Source organism: Botrytis deweyae, assembly GCF_014898535.1.
Source record: "Botrytis deweyae strain B1 chromosome Unknown BDEW_058, whole genome shotgun sequence".
Classification (NCBI taxonomy): Eukaryota; Fungi; Ascomycota; class Leotiomycetes; order Helotiales; family Sclerotiniaceae; genus Botrytis; species Botrytis deweyae.
Genome location: NW_024066265.1, coordinates 126,852 through 141,359, shown reverse-complemented (window position 1 = coordinate 141,359; position 14,508 = coordinate 126,852). Strand labels below are relative to the sequence as shown.

The 14,508-nt window shown below is 41.4% G+C and overlaps 5 protein-coding genes across 5 annotated transcripts; 2 read left to right on the top strand and 3 right to left on the bottom strand.

Moving 5' to 3' along the window:
- Positions 1-1,589: 1,589 nt before the first annotated feature.
- On the top strand, positions 1,590-2,843 carry EAE98_012093 (uncharacterized protein; the record flags this gene model as incomplete). Its single annotated transcript, XM_038959717.1, has 1 exon — positions 1,590-2,843. The coding sequence occupies one exon, from the start codon at positions 1,590-1,592 to the stop codon at positions 2,841-2,843; it is 1,254 nt and encodes a 417-aa protein (XP_038803930.1).
- Positions 2,844-3,601: 758 nt separating this feature from the next.
- On the bottom strand, positions 3,602-4,354 carry EAE98_012092 (uncharacterized protein; the record flags this gene model as incomplete). Its single annotated transcript, XM_038959716.1, has 1 exon — positions 3,602-4,354. One exon carries the CDS (start codon positions 4,352-4,354, stop codon positions 3,602-3,604), a length of 753 nt encoding a protein of 250 aa, XP_038803929.1.
- Positions 4,355-6,286: 1,932 nt separating this feature from the next.
- EAE98_012091 (uncharacterized protein) lies at positions 6,287-6,967 on the top strand (the record flags this gene model as incomplete). The annotated part of the gene is made up of 1 exon (XM_038959715.1): positions 6,287-6,967. One exon carries the CDS (start codon positions 6,287-6,289, stop codon positions 6,965-6,967), a length of 681 nt encoding a protein of 226 aa, XP_038803928.1.
- A 176-nt stretch (positions 6,968-7,143) lies between these two features.
- Positions 7,144-7,965, bottom strand: EAE98_012090 (uncharacterized protein; the record flags this gene model as incomplete). The annotated part of the gene is made up of 1 exon (XM_038959714.1): positions 7,144-7,965. One exon carries the CDS (start codon positions 7,963-7,965, stop codon positions 7,144-7,146), a length of 822 nt encoding a protein of 273 aa, XP_038803927.1.
- Positions 7,966-10,946: 2,981 nt separating this feature from the next.
- On the bottom strand, positions 10,947-11,414 carry EAE98_012089 (uncharacterized protein; the record flags this gene model as incomplete). Its single annotated transcript, XM_038959713.1, has 1 exon — positions 10,947-11,414. The coding sequence occupies one exon, from the start codon at positions 11,412-11,414 to the stop codon at positions 10,947-10,949; it is 468 nt and encodes a 155-aa protein (XP_038803926.1).
- Between the last annotated feature and the right edge of the window lie 3,094 nt (positions 11,415-14,508).

Below are 14,508 nucleotides of genomic sequence, written 5' to 3'. Positions count from 1 at the left end.
CATGAAACCGAGTCGGAGGTCCGATATTGGCGGAGCGGAGTGGTGATCAACTTGGTAGTTAAAAACTATTGCATCGCTATACTTAGAACTGGAGCCTCCTAGACGATTTTTAGGATGTACCTTGTATGTTTCGAACCAGAAATGTTTACTGAAGACTGCAATACGATGTTACTCGGAACAAAGTTGATATTATATAATCATGGGTGAAAACTTGAGGATGGTCTCTTTCGTTGTTCAAGTTTATCGGAGTGCTGTTAGTCCCTCAAAGAACGCGACATTCATAAAAGCTAGATGAGATGACAAGTTGAAGATTAGGAGCTGGAGTTCATCGAATGTGTATCCTCGAGTACTACGATATGAATGTATATTTCAGAGTACCATGGTTTAGACTTCCGGATACAATTTTTTTCTTCAATCCTCATTGTCTACATAACAATATACCAAAATCTCCGCTAGGAATAAAGGAACACTTCTCTTATGGATATATTAGCAATAACCAAGCATTGGCAATACCGATAGTCCTCAACGGCCAACTACACGTCTTTGCATCCCCACAATTTCTGGGTAGTTCACGCTAGACTTTGAAGCAGACTTAAGCTAAGCGCGGGGTGGAATCAAGTATGTCAGCACGCCGCCATCATTGAAGAATGATATGAATATTGATGCACTTGGACAATCTCATCTATCTTGATAATCCGAGAAAAGAAAGAAAACCATGATCTGTTTATCAAAAATGACCGTTCACTTTGCCTCATCATCAACTTTATCTATTTGATCTTCCAAATTTTGGAATCATTTTATGGTATGAGTGCAAGCCAAGCCAAATCTTCCGCAGTCGGAATTCTCGGTTATGCAAGTCATGTGCAAGTCCAGACTCTAAATGATCCACTTGGGAATCAACTAACAGCAACTAACTAGGTATACTAGCCTCACTTGCTTGGAACTGACATCATTGATTGGGGATTGAGCTTTCCTTTATTGAGGCTCTGATTCCTCTTTATGACCCATAGAACAGTTGAGAGTATTCTTCATGATGATATTCATCAATTGTCCACATCATACTTTCCCCAAGATGAAAGATATATGAGCACTGGAAACCTTATAAAAAGTTCAATCAATTGCCACATGTCCAGAACTGAAGTCATCTAAAACCTACAAGAGATCACCAATCAACGGCGTGTGATTGAAGTGTACTGAACCCAAAGATAAGGTGCTAGATTTAACTTTAACGTAACCAAACTCGAAATAAGCTTTGTGTCTTGCCACTTTTGGTTTGGACTAGGCGATCATCATGGGGTAGCGTCAAGTCAGACTGTACTTTTTGATACGACTGAGGAAGTAGCTGATACTTGGGACCGTCAGAATAAACGCTATAAACTCCGACTGATATGGCGAACCAGCAGAATGAAGTATAAGAAGATCCATGGTCCCCTACTTGTGCGATTTCTCTTGAATTCTATAAGAAATTCTGAACAAATTGAAAAGTTGTAAATGGTATTCAAGCTCCAATATCTGGCTGAAACTTTCCAATAGATCTTTAAAGCACAATTCAGATTGTGACTAGCATCGCAGTTGCCATTTCGACCAGAATGTACATTCCAGGAGAGCCTGAACGTTCAGAGCTGGTGGTGGTTCAAGGAATGGTACAGTCAGTCTTCAGAATGATGACCACTATACTTGGACAAACGCCACATCAATATCCAGACAATAATATTCATACTCGTTCGGAGAAAATTACTTCAGATAGACAGTCTCAAGATAGCACTAAAACATGGATATTAGCCATACCGCTCGGCGTGATGGCTGTTGTCTTCCTTATTGTTTTTTGTTTAATCGCTATCAACAAAAGGCTCGAACAGACAAGAGATCACTATACCCAACGACCCTTATCACGAACATCGACAACACGATCGGGAAAATTACGAAATGATACTCGCGTTTTGTACCCAGTCTATTCCCATAGACCGAAACCGACAGGAGAAATGGGCGCTGCAAGAGCTGCATTGGGTGCTACGATTAATCCAGCTCCCAGAAGTTCACCAATCGAAGAAGAATGTACAACAGACAGTCCAAGAATTCCAAGCTACTACCGACCAACCGGTCAGATTGGGGCAGCAAGAGCGGCCCTTGGTGCGAGAGTTGAGCCAGAAGTTCGACAGGCAAGAACAAGTAACGACAGACCCATCCGATTTCAGGAAAGCTATGTTCCCACTGATAGTGGCAGTCGGGTCGTCTCACGTCCTGTTGAACAGTCAGATTCTGTATACACATTACGGCCTGGCGAAAGTCTTGCAGACATGATGCAAAGAGTAGATAGTGAGGTACACCGAGCAGTCTCAAGATATCCTATCTTCGCGAATAATCTACCTAGTCCCCCACCAGCTCGTCTTCGTCGACCCAGTCGACCAGCAGGTCCAATGACGATAGATGAGGAAGTGAGTCGACAAGTAGCCTCATTTCCTATCTTCCAGCAAAATTCTGGAACTCAGCATGCAATGGCTACTGGAAGTAATGAGGGACAATATCGAGAATCTACTACGATCACAACAGCAAGCGCAAGCGCAGAAATGAATAACGAGGAATTGAGAAGGGAAGTTGCGACACTTCCCGTCTTTCAAAACACAGCTAATTACCGCTCGATGCCGACAAGGAGACCAGATCCAGTAACTCCAGGGTTTGTGACCCCACCGCCAGCGTACTCACACGCACCATCATATAGGGGATATGACTCAGACGAGGAAGCGCCAGAAAATGAGGCAGATGATTCGATTCATGAGGAAAACCGTGTAACTACTCCTTCTACTTTACCTCCAGCTTATATCAGAGGAGATTATAGTCATTAAACTGGGAATTTGGAATTTTAGCGTTTGATGTATTTTGCGGCAATGAAAGCCTATCGCACTGAGTGCCATTGGAATAGACGGGAGCCATATAATTTGGAGCAAAGGGATGGATAAGAGTATTGGGATATATACAAGGCCATTATAGAAATATCAATAATAACCCTATATGATAATATCCCATATTCGTGTCTCAAATGTCAAAAATTCTATTTGGAGTTTTGAACGTTTTATAAGTTATGAATGTTTCAATGTTTTGAATCTCTGGAATCTTTTAAATCTTTTCAACTTTTGTAACCTTTTTAATTTATTAATTTTTTTTAAAAAAAATTAAAAATAAAAAAAAACATTCAAATATTCAAATATCAAAGATGCTATTTGAAATTAAATTAGTTATATTTTTGATATTTGAGTTATTAATATATGAGATTATTATCATAGAAGTATTAACTGGCGAGTGATATATACTAAAGGTCTTAAACGATGAAACTTATGCCTTTATTCTAGAGAATAATAATAAAATTAAACTTACTCTTAAAACAAATTCCGATAATACACATACATAGTCTTCATGTGTTCGGATGATAGTCAAGAACTAACAACTTGCAACAAGCTGAAAAGCAGTCGAGCTTTGATTATAACTTAATAATCTGAGGAGATTAGGCTTGCTAAATGTATTCCATGCACCAAGCAATATCAGGAAATAACGATCTTTGTCGCACTGCAGTCCAGACTACTGGGAACCATCAACTCATAAACCATCATGGCATCTCTCTCCAAGCATATTGCATCATTTGTGCTACAGCTAGAGCAGGCGATATTCCCTTCACTAAGGCCAACAGGTAAAGTGTAGCATCAATCCCACAGCTAATACCTCCACTGCTAATAACCCTAACTTTCTTGTCTAAACTCAATTGTTCCTTCACATATCTGAAATTTAAGGAAGCGGGATTCGGTATGATAGTTGTTGGGATATAAGATGGCTTCTTCGCGGTATATGCGTCGCAGATAATTTTGAGTTTCGGAAGAGTGAGAAAATGCGTCGTAGCGTTCAGACCCGAGAATATACCCGCGGAGCCAAGAAAGAGTGCTCCGGTACATATCGACATTATTATCCGCCGGCTCTGTAAACGAGATGATGGACCAAGTCGTGAAAATTCTTTGATGATGTTGAGCATGTCTGAGAAGGTACTATCTGTATGTGGATATAGATGAGGAAAGATATCGTCGGGAAGACCGCCGGGTTGGATGAGAATATCATAATTCTCGAGGGTTTCAAAGGCTGTGAGGAAGGAGATGTGACGTTGGATCTTTGCTCCTTCGGCTGAAGTGACGATATCATGTTGAGCTGCGATTGTAAGTTTGAAAGGATCTGCGCTGAGTGCGACATTCCCTAGCACGTCAAGAGGTCCATGAATATCAAGTGTGTTGAAAGTGTCATATGCGAGGAAAAGCACCGAGACTTGAGATGATTCTGGTGTGCCCTCCATCGAGGTATCTGGTTTGAGAGCCATTGAAACTGGATATAGCAAAGCGCCCTTCAGAATCTAAGGATAGATTAAGAGAGGCTTCGACTCTTATGATGATTCAATGTGTATGAGCTCAGAGTCGCGTCTGGGTCATACGGAGAATGCCAAAATCTAGACTCCGTTGAGACGAAATTTGACTCAGCTTACCTATTACCTACTTGACCTATGTGTGAGTCTTCTTCTGATGAGCGGTGTGATGGGTTTGCAAAACAAATGGTTTGATATGACCACCATATATCTCTTGACAGGAGAAGACATACGCGATCTAAACAAGAGAATTGCCAAGGCGCTAAATTACCCCGCGCCTGGTAAGCATTGAATTTCTGAGCTGATGCGAAATGGTAACATGCAACAACATATTGTTACAATGATAGGATCGATGTAGGATCGATGATGCTTCTTTAGCTACAACTTTTCAATTTCTCATACGAGCATTCAACAGAACTATCTCAGCCGTATCATGTTGTTCTCAATACACAGAAAAGAACTCTACGCAGAGACATAAGCGATGGACGAGAAAAGATACAAAGAAGGCCCAAGTTAAACTGCTCTGTATATTAAAAACCGGGTCACGGTTTTTATGCTGATAGCCCTTTATGTAGGTCTTACTATGAGGTACAGTATGCATGGCATGAGTTAAGACGTGCAGTACAGTAGGGCGCCTTCGTGGGCAACCGAGTAATGGAATGATTTCCACAGAGGCTTATAACCAATCTAGTGATCTGGTCTGCACTCTTCAACATCATTGCTCCAAATATTATTACAATGGTTCATACTTCAGATATTCATAACTAGTTGTTTCTTGAGATACAAAACATAAAACTGTGTTAAGCAGGACATCCGCCCAGTGACAGGATCATGTCGCAGATTGCTTGGCGTTAAACTCGTGCAGGTCAGCATGCACAAATAGTCTCGTGTACTACATATCGAGATACGAGGGGCATGAGCTTTTCATAAGTCAGCGAAGTGTTCCTGGTCTTCAGAGCTGACTCTCGCAGTTCGTACGGACATTCGGGTGGTGAGACATTTGGGACAGGGCATTCCGAACCAGTGTTGAAGTGGCGTCTTTAGCTGGATGAGAACATGGCATCCTGATCAGATTGGTTAATGTTATTTTTTATGCAATAGAGAAGTTTATGAATGGCTTTCGTCGTGATGCAGAGCGTGGCAAAATCAAAAGGAGCAGCTAAGATATGTCGTGTTTAATTTCCTGTGGGTGCAATACACGATAGGTTGCCAAAGATGTGAGAAATCAATGTCAAGGGAGAAAGAATTACGACACCTGCTCTGACGAGGTCTTTCATGCTGCAAGCACTTCTGTTTCTCTCTCTTTTATTCTTCAAAATGATGCAGACGATTTGCACCTATTATCTATTTCTCTTCTTTGCGTTGTTGCTTTCTCCCCGATCCACTTCCTCTGGTTCGAATGCAAGCATGGGCCAGACTAATCTTCTCCATAATGAAACATAGAATATGTTCCATGTTCCATGTTCCATGTTCCTGGATACACAACAGTGGGGGGTAGAACCAGGTAGGTCGATCAAGAGCAATGCTGTTATCGCAATTGCGCATCCATCATCAACATTGGCCCAAACTCCCGTATCGCGAAACCAGCTGACTTGGTGGATTGTAACTAGAAATGTTATTCGTTTGCAATTAATTAAATACATGATATGCGCCTTTCACCGCGTCTTCACGCCTTGCATTTGACAACTGATGACGTGAGGAGCAATAATGTAGCAAGATAAGGATATTGCACTCTTATCCAATTACTGCGGGGTATAAGTCGCATTCACCCCTTTGATATATATTCGGAATATAAGCATTTTTCAAATTTAAAGACATACAGGTCTCTATCATAAAATAACTTATTTCTAGGTAAAAAGGCTACTCACGTGGCTCCATTAAATTATCAAGATGTCATCAACTTACACGACGACCTCTACAGCCACCCGCAAACCTTACCATGGTTCCTGCCACTGCGGACTAATTCGCTTCGTGATATTCATGAGCCTTCCACCACCCGTGATCGAAGCAACGCCTTCTGCAAAAACTACCGTGCGCCTCCGCAAATGCAACTGTACCACCTGTCATAAAATGGGTCTTTTCCATATTAGACTTCCGGATTCTCCAAATGATTTCATGCTCCTAAGTCCCACCGGAATGCCGCATGAACAAGGTGGATGGGAGGATCAGGGAATGAGAAATTATCAATGTTTTGACAAAGAGCTTAATTGGTGGTTCTGTGGTATATGTGGTGTGAGACCTTTCGCAACTGGATTGAACTTTCAAAACGGAGAAACAAGGAAGGTAAATTTGAAGGAACTCGGAGTTAATGAGGTCAACGGAGAGGAAGTTGGAGAGGGTGAAAGAGAGGTTTGGATGTGCCCGAAGGAAGGAGAGGCGGATGGGAAGCGAACTGAGTGGATAGAAGGCAAGACGGGATATTTGTCTGTGAATGCCATCGCGTTGGAGGCGGGCCAGGAAGGATGTGATCTAAGGGAATGGCATGAGAAGGGATGGATTAGTTACCTCGATATGTTGGATCTGAAGGAGGAAAACAGACTGGGTAGGCCATGGAGGGGTGGAATGTATTGAGCTAATGGTAACTATGAGATACCATACGAGGTATATTCCATCCATTGTAGGGAAGAAGACGAGGTGAGATAGATTCACTCTGAAAATTGCGCATGTGCGATGTTTCATGAAATACAATTTATGACTGCTCAACAGAGGGGATATAAACTAGCTAAATACAAAAAGAAAACGCAAAATCACAATTTACTGGGTACCCAATTCGGTTTCCTCTTCTCCACGAAGCTCCTCACTCCTTCCTTCATGTTTGGCCCCTTGTCCATCCTACTATACCAGTTTTGTTCAATCAATCGAGTCCCTTCCTCCGCACCAACACCTTCCCACCCCATCTTAATACCTTCTCTACTCACAATGACACTGTCTGGACTATTTGCTGCTATCAGCTCCGCCAGTTTGATTGCTTCCTCAACACTTTTCCCCGTTCCTACGACCCGATTGACCAATCCCCATTCCATCGCCTCTTCAGCCCCAAGCGTTCTTCCCGTTAACGCCATTTCCATAGCTCTCTGTTTTCCTACCGTCCGAACTAACCGGGTCAATGCTCCAGCAAGGGCCACAACTCCAATCTTCACCTCCGGCAACGCAAACACAGCATGAGATTCTGCAATCACCATATCCGCATTTATGATCATCTCACAGCCACCTCCAAAACATATTCCGTTCACAGCACATATGATAGGTTTCTTTCCGCCTCTCCGACTTAAACCTCCGAAACCAGATGTTGGTAATGAACGAGCTTGACTTGAGGCAGAAGTAGATAACGAATTATTGGAATCCCACTCTTTGAGATCTGCGCCTGCACAGAAACTCCTCCCGACACCCGTCAAGATGGCACATCGAAGACCGGGTTCAGCGTCAAACCATCTGAAAACCCGATCGAGCTCGTTATGGGTAAAGGTATCGAGGCAGTTGAGCGATGAAGGTCGGTTGATGGTTATGAGGAGAGTCGAAGCTGTTGGAAAGGATAGCAATGTGTTTTTGAGGGGCGTACCGGTAGACATATTGTGGGATTTGCGATGGCGGGGTATAGTTGAGGGATGTGCAGAGTAGAAACTGGAGATAAGATCAAGAGAGCAAAAGGGAAAATTGTGCAATGATTATCATACAGATTTAATTTACATACCTAGTGCTTAGATCTGCTGTAGCTGAAAATGCGTTGTCAATGATGGTGTCTCCATATTTTGTGGAGAAGATGCCGAAACCTCGGCAAACTTGCCACAGGTCCGCAGGGGCATATATCATAGCCTACAGCCTAAACACTTGAATTAGCTCACTGTACTGTAAACTATTTTCATGGATTGGATATATCATCGACCTGTACAATCTTCTAAATGATAATAAGAAGAGTTGTATTGTTCAACCTTCAGAAAAGTTTCACGCCAAGTAAGCAAGAGCAGCAACAGGCTCAGTATCTTCCTCTAGACCTGGCCCCAATTCACCAGGCATTCTCGTCGTCACAGTCACATAAGCCGATCTCAATATATATAGAGTACTGAGCATAGGTACAATCTGACAGGAGTCCCATCTCCCGAAAATGCCTTTGCTGGTTCCTTTGGCCATTCTTCAACATAGTTTCCAGGTTGGTATCAAGATGGTGACCCTGCTTCTGACAAAGGGGATATAGCTTTAGCTATCGATTCGATCGGGTTCTATCTGAATGATTCCTGGTCTACATCAAACCTTTTTTTGTGAAATTGCATCGTTTTGTTACAATAACTAATGATATCGTAAGTCACACTGACGGGAAGGGATGTCTCGGGTCATCTTCAAAGGTCTTGCCGTTCGCAGCTTCAATGATGGACTTTGACGAAAGGTAACCTTACAGGAGTGGAAACACACTTTCACATGCTGGTATAAGTGCCATGATACCCCCGATTTTCTGGGGAGAAAGGCCACCTGCTCTAACCCAAGGCAACAAACGTGATGAGCAATAATTTTTTTTTTTACCAGAAATGAATGCCTTTTCTGCACTAGATTTATTGGGCGGATAAGTATGAGATCTCGATCTGCTTTCACCTGTTCAAGACGACTCTTGACAATCATTTCAGCAAAGTGTGCTGGCTGTCTTCATGTTGGTAGAATTGATCTGTACACATTCACATCAGATAAAGCCATGAATCCTGCAGCTCTTTCAATTGTATCGATGTGACTGGTATTTGGACAGTCATATGACCCCAAGTCGGGGGTAGTCTTGTGTTTCTTGAGACTTCAAAATGCAGGTAATCTCTGCCCCGACCCCTGTTATGAAATTTGCCGAAGACAGCATTGGCTCACACGTCCTTTTCCTGCCCTACTGCAGCAGCATGTGCTGCTCTGCATTCACTCGAGTTCGATACACAGACTTGGACGGCTGGTATATAATGCACGAGTCCCCAAGGATTGGATGTTTTGAACATGTCGAGGCAACTGAAGTTTCAGTCATGCTGAGCCCTTCCCTTGCTGAAGAACAGTGAGTGCAACAAGAGCAGCAGCGCCAATCATGTTAGTCTAGAGGCAACGGGTTCGCTTGTTGAGACGATATGTAATGGTTTTGAACATCGAAGCTTGATATGCAGCTGGGAGTGAAGTCTGGACACAGCCGATCCAACCAATGAGCCACAAGGCAAGCAACCTACTTAAATTCGTGTAGCCATGAGATTGTCTGCACTCGGCCCCATGAAAGCACGTAGATAAACTACATGGATGCCAAATGGTATTGCATTCTTACACCTAGGCACCTATTAGTTGCAAACAATACTACGCCAACTCATTGGTGGATCAGATTGAGTCCAAGAGTTCAAGTGATGCCGACATCTAATCCACCCTTCAAATTATGTATATACATATATGACTGAAATTTTCCAACGAGTAAGATCCGGCTCGCAGCCAATTATTCAGCAGCTTTCAGTCTATAACAGAAAAAATTCGGCGTGTATTCGGTCTATTGGTTAAGTTGTGCGTTGCAATTTGAATCAAGAGTTGAAGCTTTCTGAATTCTGAAATGCAGCCCGGGACATCGTAAGCTGCACTCCATCCTTTGAAGCAACAAAAGGTATTGATATCCAAGATTCGGATGGTATCTACTTCTTCTGTGTTCCGACGCCTTCTATCGATCGTCCTAGCCATAGGTTTGATAACCTTTCCTTTGACCCGTGATATGCAACCGTTCAATTCAGTCCTGCTATAGGTGTTGCCATTTCCACGCCAGCTTAGTCTATTAAAATTCTCATTTCTAGATGTATCACGGCTATTAGGCTAGCACCAGATATTTTCCTTGCTACGAGAGAATAATGAGCGTCTGTTGTGTTGCTGTTGGTATTGAAATATATGAGCGCGCGCGGTTATTGTGTATGCCTGGTAGAGGGAGGGAATGATGATCGGATAATCCATAATGATGAGCTTTAAATGTCCATTGTGGTAGTTGGATGGTTGAAGATGATAGATTGTGTGGAAGGGAAAAGAGTATTTAGGTGACTAGAAAGCTGTGGTACCTATACTCGTAGATCGTCCTGTTGTGCGTCATGGTGATAAATTCTATATGACCAGAGGATCCAGTACTTATATCTCTGCGCAACTTAATCTGTCATATGTCGAGACACAATCTTCCCATGACAAATTTTGCCTCTTCATTTTTCTTATAGCCACGTGAAACGTTCTCGAAGCGTTACTATGTACTATTTAGTCTATAATCTTGCTTAACAGAACACGCTTATAAAATATCAATCTATTATGGATTCTTAACCCAAGCGTTACACTATTCTCTATATTCATAAGGCTTTCATATAGAATCCAGTTTCAGATAGATTCAGTCTTATTGAAAATGTCGATTAGTACGAGCTGTATCGATATCTCAACTCTTATGTCTATCAACCTTCATGTGTAAATCAAAATTCTTCTAGTATGAGTCGTACCTCACTCTACTATGAAGAGAATCCACTTTCCAGGCAATTCTGATGTCAAATATCATTATCTGATAGTTGGAATTCGTTCTGATAGTATTGCATTATTCCCTTCTGTATTTTGCCCTACGTTCTCTAGGTGGCTCTGCATGTTTCAACTCCGGATTTCTAGATGCCGACCGAATCTTGCGTTGTTGTTGTTCTCTTGAATCCAAAATCTTAATTTCAAAGAAGAGATCATTATCTCCATCTTGATGTACAGAAAGTGCAAAACCAGGCGAATCTTTCGAGGCATTAGTAGAGAATTCTTGCGCTTGCTTCAATGTGATTTTGTGAACAAGCGATTTTGTAAACGTTAAAGAATGAGAATCATAAGGAGTCAAAAATAGTCCTTTGTTGCGGGGTTTAATGATATTATCAATTCGGTTAACCATTTGTTGGCCTGAATCGCCAAATTCCTTCTTGACATTGGGTACGACTCTAGATGAAGTATAAGATTTAGATAGAGGTTCTCCTCCGGGTGGCGAAGAATGACTGTGTTGAGATTTTGGTTTGGGCGGGGAACCAGCCATTATGTTGATAGTTGATTTGGAATATCAAGAACGTAATCTGAGGATTGAAGTTAGTCGCCTAAGATGACAAGAGTTTGAGGAAATGGTGCTGATAATGAATCTGAGTTTTGAAATGTTGGTTGATGCTCTGATCTTGTTAGAAAGTAGATAGAAAGTTAATATTATTATGAGCGATCATATAAATAATACATAATTTTTACATCTTAAAGCTTACTAATGTTTGAGAGCTATATTATAACTATTAACAAGTTGTTACTGGAATTGAAATTAGGCAACTATAGTCATCCCTAGATACAACCCAATTCCAGACCATGGCATTGCAATTTTAGGCAACATATCAATTTTGAGTGCCTACTACCGTCCATAATATGAGAATGCTTAATTACATGCAAAGTTCCAAGATGATTGATTTAACTACTGAGCGCACAAGTACTATGCTAATGTGACTTGACTAGAAGTGAGTAATGTCATGATATGAGCCAAAATTCCCCCTTCATTTCTTTATTTTACGTATTTATTCAACACACAATGAATAAGAAGTCATTAAATCTTAGTGAGTCTGACGGTGATACTAGAAAGGCCATAGAAAGCATAAAAATTAAAACGATTTACTTTGGTTCGAAGCGCTGTCATTTACTATAAGATTATAAAGTCAACTCTAATGAATGGAATAGCTAAACAATCACACTCTTAAGCTCAGGAATCCTTTTACAAGCTTTCCCATACAGAATAGAAAACTCTTACGGTTCTTGATTCAACATTTCATGCTCATTGCGCATTTCATGTGAGCTCAGAAAATTTTAAAGGGAGACTCGCGTACAGTATGAGCCTAGAGATCACAAAAGGATAGAGTTCCTAGACGATTATGGTACATTGACCATACTCTGTGTATGCCAAGCAATTGTAACACTAAATCCTTCTCTGTGTGAGCGATACGTATGTCCAGTATTCAACATTATATCTAGATAATGTCAAGATAATGTCGAAGCATATGCTGCGAGACGACTTTCATTTATACTATTACAACCTGATTGAAGCGGTCGGCTATGCATTGACTTTATGGATGCTCGGTAGGCATTTTCCCACATTTTTTCATAAATTGAATTTGAATTTCATTTTCCACTCATGAATACCACCAAGCGCCACAGTATCCGATAAATATCTGTCACTGTTGCATAGGACCTTCTGAACGATAAGTTGGAGTAATATAAAGAGAAGATCCTGCTTGACCTTTCTCTTCGGAGGGGCTGTATTAGAGAATCAAGATTAAAAATTACAGAGTATCTCCATGTGTATATTAAGTTCTATAGTCTGGATTTTAGAAGGCCACACACTCTTCATCTGAGGCTGCTTGGTGAGAGAGTGAGAATGGTTGTTCATTACTCTCGAAGATAATACATGTTTAATTACTTTTCCAAATAATGAGAATGAAGGGGGAGAAAATAGGAAGCTAATTGACGATTTGATGGGTCTTAAGAAAGTACTTTGGAAGAAAGGCTCGCAATGCAAGCAAGGAAGGACAAACCTACTAGTTTGTACAGACATCTGTTGAATCAGTTTCACGAGCATAACAAGCCAGAGGAGAATGATATATACGAAGATGAATACTGAGGTCAGAGTCACTGATGGGAACTGCACGAAGTTGTCTCGACAAGAGATGAAGAGAACTTAGATATTGTTTATTAGTTAAAATCTTACCGCGCAAGAGAACAAGTGTATATTTGCAAAAAAGGTCCATTATTCAGATTACTATTTGAGGAACTTGCACAAAAATATTCGAGGAAAGCTTGCACTGATGAGATAAAAAAGGATCAAGTCTTTTGCCAATATGTGGTTGGTGTTTTTTCCCAAACAAAACACTTGTTAATGAATCATGAACCATTATAACATGAGAGGTATAATACAATACAATCTAGACATAGACTATTACCAACACAGCCATCCTCAAATTTGTTCCTATTTCGCTTCTTCTATCTTTTCGTTCTGGCAGAAACTTCAAAGTACCTCAATGATACCTAGTAGCATGAAAGACAGAGAAGCATCATTAGCGAGCTCATGACGGTATCGAGTAAAATTTAAAGGAGAGTCTGGAAGAGCGACACATCAAGTAAGAATTGAAAACTACACAACAAATGCATCAAGAAAATTCAAATCCATCCCATCATGAAGAAACACATGACTCCGAACCCAAGCAAGTCTGCCCCCTCGTTTGTATCTACACGCCAAGACGAACCGGTCGTGTCTCGGTCCGGATAATACATAACCAAATATCATATGGATGTCACATGTTAAATCTCACATAAACCCCATCCACCATCTCCCATCCCAAATCAGTCGGCCGAGCAACCCCTGTCTAATTCCCCTCTTCTCACTCACACCATCTTAGGATCTTCGGTATCTAGATCAACACCAATTCTTTACATACTCCCCCTCGGGCAAGCCGCACCGCAAGCCGCGCTCGCATAATAATCTCCTTCCGTATTGAATTCAATTGAGCTGCACATCAATATTTCTTTACCAAACTTCTCGCACACCACATCTATTCAAATGAAGACAAGATCTTCAACGGATACGAAAAATCAATACTGAGCACTTGTGCTGCATCCGGAGTACACGAAGGTGCCATCCGCAATTAATGGAAGGAAAGACGCATTCCACAACACATTTCTCCTGTTAATTCCCGATTGTTTTATTCATCTGATGTGTATAGACATTTTCGTGGTTCAGTAAGCTGCACGGAGTACCCGACATCCCTCCATTTTGCTGTCCTCCCAAAGTTTCAATTCACGAACCGAGCTCCCGAGATGGTGTGCTGCAGGGAATAAACGATGTGGTCCACTACCAAATTATGCAAGAGCGTTAGAGATCTAGATTTGGTGTTTCTTCACTTCGTAGACATAAGTGGGAAGACCATGAATGCAAATGCTAGATATCGGACCAGTCGAGTCAGTCATCCTTTTTATTAGTAGCCACAATTATTAAGATTTCATGCAAGTTTGGTTGCCGATGTCACCCTTCAGTGGGAATTCATGAAGAAAACAGGTACCCGACCGGATAAATGACTTTTAATATTTATCCGCACAATTCAATATGA